A 12,614-nucleotide genomic window follows, 5' to 3' on the forward strand; every position below is an offset into this window, starting at 1 on the left:
AATAAAAACAAACTTATTGCAGTTAGTTTAACTGCATCTAACAAATATAGAACATAACAAGTTTAAGTTTCTTCTTTTCTTTTAAAGATATAACAGAAAGGGTCTTGCATAAAATTATTGGTGGAAGGATTTAAGTTTAATTTATATGCTAGCCTCTTCACAGCCACCAACAAGGACATACAGTGGGTTCTAACCGTTATCTATTTTATTTTAATTTCACTTAAATGTTAATATGCATAAGTTAATTAAATAATAAATATACTGAACTCAAAAAGGTTAAGATTCATTATGGACATCTGGCTCTAGTTTCTGGGGGTTTATACTGATAGAGATTAATGTCTCCACTTAGACATCCAGTGAGGAGAATGTTTGGCCCCGCCCATCGCGCTAGTCGACACAATTCTGCTACTCCATCTTCGAAGACACTGGCCACACCCCCTCTGAGATCCCAGACGGCCAAATGGCCTGACTGGAAAACACCCACAAGATTCGATTCACAAACATCACCATCTAGCAACCTTGGTGGGGAGAGAGAGGGAGGGAGAGAGAGAGAGAGAGAGAGAGAGAGGAAGGGAGAGAGAGAGATGCATGTTCCTATTTTTTACATTTTGCTTACATTTGCCTACTATTCTCATTCTACTGTTCAAAACATTCATTATTTCTGAATAAAGACAATATCCCCAGGTGCAATACAACTGCCCCATACATTACTGACAAGCCGAGACAATATCACACAGCCCGGTGCTTAAATAAGTAAGAACAATATGTATTCGACTCTGTCACACTACTGCAGTCACCCAAGAAGCTAGCATGTGAGGAAATGCAGTGGGCATGTCTCACACCTCGCAGAGGGAGTAGCTGGGCAGGAGATGGGAGACAACGGGAGGTGCTTGCCCGTGAGTGGGTTCGTGGCAACGAGCATGAAGGGAGCAGATCCGTCGCTCCTACAGCACGCACTGGCGCTCTGAAGCAGCACACACAGCGCACCCTGTGGGTGGCAACAGTATGCAAAATACACCACACATTTGGACATTACTAGTATACTGAAAACAGTTCAAGAGTTAAAGGCACAGTGTATGTAATGTAGTTATTGATTTTCATTTCCTTACCCGATAGGAATATCCCCTCAGACAGGTTGTCGTGGACAGACTCTCACCCAACCGTATGGTCTGAAGCAGCTGGCCTGATTTCATGTTCCTGGGATAATGAAGACACATGGTACAGGTTCTGAACTGCTACAATTGAAAGCTGCACTTCAACAGCAGAAATCAAATAAACAGGGTCAAATTTATAAAGATGCACTATTGTTTCTGAGGTAGGACTGAACAATTTGGGCAAATAAATCTAATTGCTTGATTTTTCTGACCACGATTGCAATCTACCATATCAAACAATTACCAACTACCCTTTCATGTTTCCCACATTTTAGTGTTTCAGACTCATATTAAAAAGGATTTGACCATATTTATCATTAATTCACACACAATACCTTTTAATGAACAGAAAAAAACAGGGTTTTTGAAATATTTTGTTAATTTGCTAAAAAATAAACTGAAATATACCAAGTATTCAGATCCTTCACTTAAAGCATGTTTGCCAGCAACGACAGCCTCAAATCTTATTATGAACAATTCTATAGGCTTGGCACACCTTTCTGTCAGACGCTTCTTTCAGTCTTCTTAGCAGAAGTGTTCAAGCTCAGCCCGATTAGATGGAGAGTGTCTCTCCACAGATGCTCTACTGAGTTCAGGTCCAGATTCCATCTGGGATACTCAGATACTTCCAAAAAGTTTTCCCAAGGCAATCCTGAGTTTTCTTGGCGGCAGCCTGAGATCCTGGGCAAAGGATGTCACCCAAGCTTGTTCTATATTTTTCTACATCTATCTTTCCCACCATCCTGACCAGTCCATGTTACAGAAAACCATCAACACAGCATGGTGCTGCCAACACCAGGTTTGACTGTAGGGATGGTATTATTGAGGTGATGTTCAGTCTTAGGTTCGACTGTAGGGATGGTATTATTGAGGTAATGTTCAGTGTCTGGCTTTCTCCATACATGCCATTGGGAACTGTAGCCAAATAGTTCAATTGTTTCCTCAGACCAGAGGACCTTTCTTCTAATGGTCTGAAAGTGGTTCAGGGTACCTTTTGGTATATAACAAGTGGGCTCTAAAATGTGTTTTAGTGTGTAATGTCTGACCACTCAACCATAAAGGCCTGATTTGTGGAGTGCTGCACTGAAGATTGTCCTTCTCTAGAGTTTTCACATCTCCAGTAACTAATTCATAGTGACCATTGTGTTCATGGTCACCAGTCCGACCAAGGCTCCATGTCTACGATTATGCGGTTTGGCTTCAGATGTAGGAAAGATTGTTCCTGGACCAAAATTCTTCCATTTGAGAATAGTGAAAAATGCTTGCCCAGGTCTGTACCTTGACACCATACTGTCTCACAGATCTACCGCCCAATTCTCTCAACGTACAGCTTCATTTTTCACTATGACATATACAATCATCTGTGAGAACTTTGTGCCTTTGCTAATTATGTCCAATTAATTCAAATGACTCCCATTAAGTTGCAGAATCATTTCAATTAGTAGAAAGATACAACTGATAGAAGGATGCTGCACCAGAACACAACTGCAAGTGTTGGAACAAAGGGTCTGTATACTTGCAAATTAAAATAAACAAAATGTAGAAATCCTAGAATCTCTCTGTGTTTAATAATGTGTTATTTTAATCTCAGCCTGTTATTTGAAAATTGTGCTATTCGTATATAAAAATTGTGACCATTAAATGTTCAGCACTATAAGCAGTACAACATAAATAAATCAGAAGGCTGACTGGTTACACCCTGTTCGAGGTTGGTCAGCTGAAACGAGCACTATCACTTCCTCTACGGCTTCATAAACTTAATACTGGACTGAAGCTAGCAGTGCTCACTTTCCACATGGGTTAGGGTGTGTCTCGAGTGATCCCTCACCATATAAGGAGGGTCTTGGAATCAGTCCACCCAATCAGAGCATCTTTCTCCCCTTCCACTGCTGCCAAACTCTGAATGCTTTGATTGGTGGAGACCAGAGGAAGAGTATCTGCCACTCTGCAGAAAGGAGATAGCATGTGAGTAAATGCGATGGGATACTAGTTGGCATTTCAAGGGTATTTGTCTGTACTGTAGTGAGAACAAAACAGCTTTAGCAGTTATCAGCTAGTTTCATTGTAAATGCCAACATGGACATGTCATATTGACATTTATCACAAAAGATTTAAGAAATATGTTAATATATACCTGAGTTACATTTATTATAACAGCCTGAAGATTAACAAACTCCAAACATTTGTTAATAGTTTGTTAAAATAGGGCAAGGCAGAGGCAGGAAGTGAATAATGTCTTCAATCTGCAGTGGCTGGGCGACATGGGAGTTAGCAACACTGGGTGCACCTGCGTGTGTGTGCGTTTGATTTAGTTTTACCTGCCATCCTGAGCCAGTGTGAACACGGTGGCTTTCTGGTGGGCTCCAGGAACAGAGCAGCACACCAACCTACAGTCAGACACAGCTAACACTGCCTGCAAGGCACCTTTATACAAGTCCACCTGAGAGAACTGCACATTCATACTGGGACAGCAGAGTATCCTACAATAACATCACACACACACACACACACACACACACACACACACACACACACACACACACACACACACACACACACACACACACACACACACACACACACACACACACACACACACACACACACACACACACACACACACACCACACACACACACACACACAGAGAGAGAGAGAGAGAGAGAGAGAGAGAGAGAGAAATTATACATATACTCCCAGACTACTGAGAAAGCAGATTTAGCACATTTTGGTAACTTTAGCTCACAGGTTGTATAATTGCAGTAGTTACCATTTTGGAGCATCTCCCAGCATTGTGTTCATACGCATGTATACTGTACCTCGCCTCTGAGATGTCCAGTATTGTGTTTATAGTGTACCTCGCCTCTGAGATGTCCAGTATTGTGTTTATAGTGTACCTCGCCTCTGTGATGTCCAGTATTGTGTTTATAGTGTACCTCGCCTCTGTGATGTCCAGTATTGTGTTTATAGTGTACCTCGCCTCTGTGATGTCCAGTATTGTGTTTATAGTGTACCTCGCCTCTGTGATGTCCAGTATTGTGTTTATAGTGTACCTCGCCTCTGTGATGTCCAGTATTGTGTTTATAGTGTACCTCGCCTCTGTGATGTCCAGTATTGTGTTTATAGTGTACCTCGCCTCTGTGATGTCCAGTATTGTGTTTATAGTGTACCTCGCCTCTGTGATGTCCAGTATTGTGTTTATAGTGTACCTCGCCTCTGTGATGTCCAGTATTGTGTTTATAGTGTACCTCGCCTCTGAGATGTCCAGTATTGTGTTTATAGTGTACCTCGCCTCTGAGATGTCCAGTATTGTGTTTATAGTGTACCTCGCCTCTGAGATGTCCAGTATTGTGTTTATAGTGTACCTCGCCTCTGAGATGTCCAGTATTGTGTTTATAGTGTACCTCGCCTCTGTGATGTCCAGTATTGTGTTTATAGTGTACCTCGCCTCTGTGATGTCCAGTATTGTGTTCATACGTGTGTATACTGTACCTCGCTTCTGTGATGTCCAGCTTCCCCAATGACACACATAGCAATCCGGCTGAATCTGGAACCTCTTGAAGGGAAATGACCGACTAGACATACATACATTTGCATTAAATCAAAGACAATTCTGCGCATACTATTAGTGTACCAATGCATCAGCAAATACAGATATAAAAATTATACTTAAAATTCGTATTGTTATTTTAACATGAAACATTGCCTCACCCAAACTGGTGACATAAATAATACATATTATGCCCTTTTTATTAATTTTTATGCATGAAATAATCAAAACTATTTTGAGGACAGCCGATTTATATACTGAATCAGCTTTAATGAATGCATAATATCCTTGTCAATTTCAGAGAACTACTGTGTCATATTGTATATCAGTAATACATTCATCATGCCATGTCAGTCATTAATGTATTATTATTATATTGCATATTATATTTATATTATTGTATAATGTATTGTTATTATTATTTTACTTGATATTACAGTATGGGAAGAAAGGGTGTGTGTGTGTGTGTGTGTGTGTGTGTGTGTGTGTGTGTGTGTGTTTACCTGTGCAAATGTCCAAGTATGTAGAAGATCCCACTGCTGGATTCGGACCTTCTGAGCCCAAACACATACACTCCACTCCCCAGCTACACACACACACCACATCTCGGATGGCCATCGTACCAAACACACATCCAAAACACACCCCGTCTCCAGCGCCTAAAGCGGAAGGCAATCACCCACAACTATGTTAGCAGCACCAAATATTGGACAATAAACAGTACTGAATTTCAGCATGTGCAACTGAAGTTTTTCAATACATACAACCTTTAATGGCACAGTCCCATTAGACATGCATGAATACTATTAGGATCTTTACTATTAGACTTTTAAAGCATAAATATTTTAAATGAAATAAAAACATAAAAATGTAACTAATCTAAACAAAAAGACCTTTACCTTAAAAGTATGGGTCTTCTCAAGGGAGCCACAGGAAAGGGCATTGTGACATGTGGTTTCTGTGAGCTGTTTCTGGGCAGCAGCCTTAGCCAGGTGAGCAGGGTTCTTCATGGGTTCCAGAGAGCGTTTTGCATCTGTTTGAGTGATCTCAGATCTTTTAGGAGCTAATCCAGCCCCATCTGCTCTCTGGTTGGCCAAGCCACATGAAAAGACTGGTTCACTGGTGATACTGAGTTTTGTGTTACTGCCACTTTCAATGTCTATGGCCAGAGAACAGGGTGGAGACAAGGCTTTGCTGTGCATCTGGACTCCAGTCTGGGGTTCAGTCAGTGGTGGAGCCTCACTCATAATTTGGGGACAAATCTCATGTTCAGAAATGTTTAGAAAACTGTTCTCAGACTGGTCGATATCTTGCGGAAGAGTATCCATCATAAAAGTGTCCTCTGTGTGATCGTGTTTGTCACAAATTTCTGAAGCGTCCTGAGCCTGCCTCCCTGTTCCGGGTCTTCTCCTAACATCTGCCACCAGTTCAACACATTCTACAGGCTCAGGTTCCAGTCGTGTACCTTCTTCTTGCCTCCCTCTTCCAGCCTTAGCTGGAATCCGACCTTGCACCATTGTTTGGCCCGCAACCCGAGTGTCCCTTGGTGTGCGGCTCTCGACCGCCACCATCCATGGTGCAGCAACTGGGACAGGTTCCCGAACGACTGGCTGGGAAGGACACCAGGCAATGCTCTGGCTGGAGGGAGAGGATAGAAGAGGAACGACGACTGGATGTGAAGAAGGGGACGAAGCATGAGGGGTAACACCCACAGAAGGGAGAGAAGAGTCAGGACCGCGCTGCGAATGCGTCGTCAGGGGAAAGCTGAGGGTAGGCATCACTAGGGAGAGGAAGCGCTCATCTGATAGCTCGCGAGTTTCATTGGGCCGACATACATTTTGCACCGTCTGAAACATGGGTGCTTCATCAGTCTTCTGGCCAGCTCCTTGGCCCAAAACCTCGCTTTTATTGTTCACAGGCGTTTGCGTGTCTGCAGCATCTGGGGTTTTTAAATCGGGCAAGTCTGTGGCAGATGTCTGTGACTGATGTCTGTTTGCAGCACATTCATGTAATTGGTGAGTGTCGCTTAGTTGTACATAGTCTTCAGGTCCTTTGTCATGCCCTTCATGTTTGGTGCTTACAGTCTGACCAACAGTCTTAGAATGTAATTGGTTCATAGGCTCAGTGAGCTTTTCTGATTGGTCCGTATTCTGGCTCAGAGGAAAGGTGCCTTCAAAGGAGGCACTAGGTGGCAGAGGCTCTGACACAAAACATTCCCTCTCCAGGGGCCGGACTTCCAAATGGTTGCCATTGATACGGCTCCTAAGGTCATAGCGTGTGATGCCAGGGCAACTGTTGCCACGGCCCGCATCAAGCTCTGTGTGATGCGAAACTGGAGGTTCCATGCTCACGCAGGACAGACGGAGTCGCTCCAGCTTCAGCTGGCCAAACACATCGTCTGGCAGGTGGAAGTCCTGGAGGTCAAAGGCCGTTAGCAGATGGCCAAGGTTCCGAACATCCTTCTTCTTCAAAGCCTGAGCAAGGGAAGCCAACGAAGGCAGGAGAGGTGTGCAATCTAAAAAGAAAACATACATACATTTAAAGGCAAGTTAAAAAAGTGTGGTATATATATGAATTTCAAAGGTTTAAAAAAAATGAAGTTGATCTTTTGAACATTTTGATATGAAATGATTATGAAAGAATTGTTAAGCTATATACAGAGACAGGTGTTTTTCCAGACAGGAAATTTAAAAAACGTTTTGTAGGAATATAAGCTTCTTAAAATTCACAAAATTTGAACCTTTTATGCTGTATATGTTAAACATCAGATCTCACCATTTGTGCTCGCCGCCGATTGAGAACGCAATACGGCTCTTTCTGCTTGGCCACACCTCCTCCTGAAGACTGGGTACACTTCAGAATTCTCCACACTTTTACAGTCCAGGTAAAGCTGAGAATCTGAAAGATGCTTAAAATCTTCTGCAACCGCTTGCTCTGTACTCGAGCTCGGCCTAGGTGATGAGGCTGCTGCTGACTGAGGTGTTAGTCTCGCCCGTGGGAGGGGCTCCACTAACAGGGAAGACTGTGATTGGAGGAGGCATTCAGATTGAGTAGCTGAATCTAATTCTTGAAGAGAGTGACATTGTGTGGATGGCTCTACTTGGGAATGAACTGCTACGCATAAACCTGTAGGAGACCTTGTTGTGCCCACTGCTCGTGTTCGTCTGCATCCTCTCTGCCTTCTACGACCACGTCCTCTGTTTCTGGGCTGGTTGAGTGGTTTGCCGCTTGGCTGGGAGGCCTCAGAGGTTGCGTGTCCTCCTCTTCGGGTTCGCGGTAGGCCTGACCTTCGCCTGCCCCTTCCTCTTGTGAGTTGGCTGTGAATGACTGCGTCGAGATCTATGGAGCTGTGAGCTGTAGCCATACGCCTGGTTGTACGAATGTAATACTCTACCGGAAAAGGCAATCCATCAATTAACGTGCAGGAATCTAAAAATCTGGCCTTTCCAGAGGAACACGGGATAGTCACACTGCCCTCACAATCATCGTCATCTGCAACACCAACTGTTTCTTCTATGACTGTCTGTAAATGATTAGACTGAGTCAGTCCCTCATCAGGCTGGTTAGAAACACCAGTTGATTGGTCAGATTGTGTCTGCATCAACTGGTCAGGGACAGATGAGAATGACCAAGAACTGCTGTCTGCTAATTGGACAGTGGGAGAGATCTTAGTTTCTGACTGATCATTTGGAAAGATTTCTGCAGCTGACTGGTTAACTGAAAATTCCTCTGATGCTTCCTGAAGAGTTGTCTGTTCCTCTGCACTTTTCTGGAGAACCATAGCAGAGTTACTTTCACTTCCTCTCAAAACATCCCTCAAGACACTTCTGGGCATTTCATCACTCGTCTTCCCATTGCCCCCATCCTCTTTCCATCCGTTCCGGGTCTTTGCCTCTTCCCTCTGCCCTGTGGCATCGCCTCCGTTTTCTTTCTCGTCAACGCATTTCGTCTCCAAGCTGCTCTCCTGCCCTTCGGCTTGCTCACCAACCTGTGCTGACCTCTCGTCATGTCCCAACACCCCATCGTTCTCGTGCCTCTCCTTCACTCCCTCTCCATGCCCAGCTCCCTCTCTCGGCCTCCCTTGGCTGTTGTCCGTGTCGGATTCCCTCTCCTTGGTCTGCAGACGTAGACGACTGCGCCTGGAGCGCAGGCGGAGAGTGGGGCTGAGGTGGCCTGTAGGGCTGGGGCAAGGAGACCCGCCCACCCCCTCAGAGAGGAGGAACTGTACCTGAGGGATTTTCTTAGCTGAAGGAGAGCCAGATAGGTGTCAAAAGAAATCAAAACCTTCATATAGTCATAGATGTGCATTTCATAATATTGTGACATTCAACAGGCACGAGTGAAGATGAAATGAGAACAGAATGTCAGGGGGAAAAAATGTCCCTATTTGTGCTCATAGAGGTATGAGTTATTTAAGGATGATATTATCCCCCCATTTTAGAGCATAATACTGGGGGGGGGGGGGGGACCTCACTTGCATGATTATGCGTGAAAGCTTTTTAGACTCAAACTTACACTGTCGATTCATGTATTAAACTCGTCTCTGCAAGACTACGGTTGACAATGTCACTCACTTGTTTCCGAGAGCAGGGTCTGATTAGAGAGCAGGTCTGACTCTGACACAGTGGACGGGGCTGGGCTTGGCTCAGATCCGCCGGATACGTTGTGGCCAGAGATTCTGTTTTGCACATGCCGGCGTACAGCCTCCCGCCGCTCTGCACGCTAACATGCAAACGCGTACGTTTAGGCAGATGAAGGTCAGCGCGCCCCGCCGCGCCCCGCCCCGCCGCGCGCGTACGCGCACGCTCACCTGTAGTCTTCGCGCCGTCCTCTCGTACTCTCTTTGCAGCAGCGCGAGTCGCCTCCGCAGCTTTAAGCAAACAGTGACGTTCATTTATGTACAAGAAACCATCTTTGAACGTTGTCTTGTGGCTAGTTGGCTCTCAGCTGCATCACCAAATCAATGGCTGTGCTTACTGCGAACTCACCTTGTTCATCATTTCAAGTCATGCGTATACGTGATATAACTAGCATAGCTAACGTTACCTGTCTGTCTGTACGGTACTTTGTTACACAGTGTGCCAAAAGTACGAACCCGTGGTGCAACTAGACACACAGCTAATGTAACATTAGTATTACCTAGTGACAAACACAAAGTGCCATGAAAGACCTACCATCTCTTTATCTTCTCCCATGAGACTCTTCTCTGACATTCTGACAAGATCACCTGTAATTGACATAAATTCAGTTTCGGCTTGCACACAAAGTTGTTTTTTCCTAATACTGGGCAGCTGTGTGTCTTAGGAACGCTGTAATCAAGGTTGGTGCTGTCTAGCTAGTTGATACACTTCCACATTATCAGAGTTTAAAAAAACATCTTGTCAGAACTTGTAAGCAGATATGCTGTATGTGTAACACCGGCGATTGTGCTAGCTAGCGAAAACTTTAAAATTCACTTACGTAGTAACAGCCGAACACTGCTTTAAACAATGCTCTAGTTATCGATGTAAGCTTGGTTGTGTTCACTCCGGACAGCCATAACAAATCTCCCGCGGGGTTAGGTGGCAGGCAAAAATAATAGATACCACATTGTAGAATATGGATTGTTCGGAGGTAAGAATTGTTTTCTGTTTACCTGGGTGACTCTACGTATTTGTTTAAGGCAAACTATGTAGTGGCATTATTTGCTGTAAAATGTTATAAAACGGACGTCAAAAGCCTGGACGAAATTGAAATGAACGATGTATCGTTACTCGTGCCGTGATGTCTTATATGTAAATAGGCTTAGCTAGTGATACGGGGCTGTAACTACTGATAGTGCATTTATCTGTTTGTTTGCTTTTGCACTGTTTCGAGAGACGACAGATGCTATCTTTATCTGAGCATTAATCTCAACTGTGAAAATACTGTATCTGAAATACAAACTATGCTATAAAACGCTTTTCACTGAGTATTTCACTGAGCGTCAATGTATCGCAATGTAAATATTTTTCAACGTCTGTAGTCTTCCATCTCTAGTATGTGTGTAATGATACAATATCTATTTATGTTAACAATCTACTGTTCAGCTGTGCTATCTATACCATTGCATATCTTAATAACTTGGTAATCCGATGTGGGCTGTCGTATGTCGTATGTCGCAAGCAGACGCAGGCACCAGAAACCACGGTGTAATAAAATAATCATTAAACGTGTCCAGGCATTCTCTTGTAAAATAACTCTCCCTCTTTTCTTTCTCCATGTATGCTACAGTCTCAACCTGCAGTTTTATAATGTTTCCCAGTACTAATTTTCCTACCGTCTGTTCCCAACTTTAATTACTGCGTTGTGGTCATGTTGTTTCTCTCTGTAATGCATTTTCCATAATCAACATCTTGGCCATATGCCTGTGATGTTTTCCATGATAGTGCATCGTTATCAGTTTACCACGGAGCAAGTGGAATCCTGTCCATTCTGGTGTCCTGACTGGTTCTCTCTCATGTGCAGTTGTACAGTAATTGAGATTTATCTGCAGAAAGCAACCTGCAGTTCCGCATGGTGCAGTGTCATTTTGTAACAAAAAAGTTAAATACAGAGGTCACATATTGAAATCCAAGCTGAGTAATTGAATATTACACATATCCTTTTGTTCTGGGTAAACAAATGTCACATTGGGATATGTGGGACGTTAAGGATCATAAGTACATTCAATAAAATCTTCTTGCAGATTGGCTCTTATCTAGGAAATGACCATAAAGACTGTTTGTCATACATTGTTGAAAAAAAGGATGAGCATTCATAATTAAATTTGTTTGACATTGAATAATAAGAACTAGCTCAGGCAATTGGAGAAAAGCAAATTGGTTTTATTAGCATAACACATTTTAAATTTGCTCTTAAATTACAAAGTGACCCCTGTAAGTATTGACACTCATGGGGTCATGAACACTTTTTATTGTTTTTGGTGCATAGACACTGTCATTAAAGTCCACACTTATGAGCTTTAACTCTGTCGGCCAGTTACTATATCACTCTGAACAGGGCAGAAATGATTAGGGATCACAGAAATGCATTAACATGTTTTTAGAGGTCATTGCTTGCGTGTAACGAATGGACACCCACCCGGATGTGAGTGCACAGAGCCGTCTGGCTTAAACTAGAAGTGGGTGTATGCAGGGTCAAAGAAAGCACAAGTCAGGGCACAGCTGGTGGCGAGCTAATATCACCGGTAGAATCGAAGTCAAACAAGAAAATATGTCGTAACCATACAGGTCATACTTTTAAGTTCTGTACTCAAGTCCAGTAATGCGAGGGCCAGATTGTGCTGAATTGAGAGCTGTTGTTAAATGGGAGTATATGTTTAAGGTCTGATAATAAGGCTGTACTGGAGTCAGCAGCAGCTGGCGGTGGTTATCAGGAAGGGAACTCTCAGCTCTGATAAGGCACCACAGAGGGCATAGTGGCTGGAGGAGCCAAGGAGTTGAGTGGAATTCTGTCACTGTCAGGGAATCTTTTGATGAAAACTTTCAGTTGTAATGAGTATTGTCCAAACCGCTACTATTGTTTGAGATATCATTTCCTTTGAGGATAATTTCCTTAACATGTTCATGTGTTAAGGCACTTATATTTAACTGATTATTTTGTAACCAGTTGTTTTATTTGAAACAACTTCTGCTGCAAAGCCAAGCTGATGACCTTTAATTATATAGCATATGTAGCTGCAGGAGACATGATAATAATGACATGATAATGACATGATAATATCCCTTGTTATAAAAAATTAGAATCATTCACAGACTGTTTCTGTGAAAACATGTTTGGTATATTGTGCAAAAAGGAAATCCCCAAATGTATTATGACTTGATCTAACAAACCAAAGGGGTGCTCCTGAGTAATTGTGAGAGAAAACATTTGTAAAACTTAAAGAGAATA

At 43.1% G+C, this 12,614-nt stretch overlaps 1 protein-coding gene across 1 annotated transcript; it reads right to left on the bottom strand.

Annotated features, from left to right (window-relative positions):
• On the bottom strand, nt 1-10,248 carry palb2 (partner and localizer of BRCA2). The gene is made up of 13 exons (XM_035534531.1): nt 10,164-10,248; nt 9,878-9,930; nt 9,514-9,573; nt 9,278-9,425; nt 7,479-8,948; nt 5,603-7,218; nt 5,207-5,362; nt 4,646-4,728; nt 3,473-3,634; nt 2,983-3,099; nt 1,110-1,197; nt 843-988; nt 1-518 (listed from the first exon to the last, which is right to left on the bottom strand). Exons 2-13 carry the CDS (start codon nt 9,914-9,916, stop codon nt 287-289), a joined length of 4,317 nt encoding a protein of 1,438 aa, XP_035390424.1. The 5' UTR covers nt 9,917-9,930; nt 10,164-10,248; the 3' UTR covers nt 1-286.
• Nucleotides 10,249-12,614: the final 2,366 nt, after the last annotated feature.

The sequence above is a fragment of the Electrophorus electricus genome, chromosome 16 (assembly GCF_013358815.1).
Source record: "Electrophorus electricus isolate fEleEle1 chromosome 16, fEleEle1.pri, whole genome shotgun sequence".
Taxonomy (NCBI): Eukaryota; Metazoa; Chordata; class Actinopteri; order Gymnotiformes; family Gymnotidae; genus Electrophorus; species Electrophorus electricus.

Excerpts from the sequence above, each read along its gene's own strand:
- palb2 (XM_035534531.1), bottom strand. The coding sequence starts at position 9,916 with ATGTCAGAGAAGAGTCTCATGGGAGAAGATAAAGAGATG. Across the intron at positions 9,426-9,513 it reads GGACGGCGCGAAGACTACAG|CGTGCAGAGCGGCGGGAGGC; the intron begins GTGAGCGTGCGC and ends TTTGCATGTTAG. Across the intron at positions 519-842 it reads CCAGCTACTCCCTCTGCGAG|GTTGCTAGATGGTGATGTTT; the intron begins GTGTGAGACATG and ends CTCCCCACCAAG.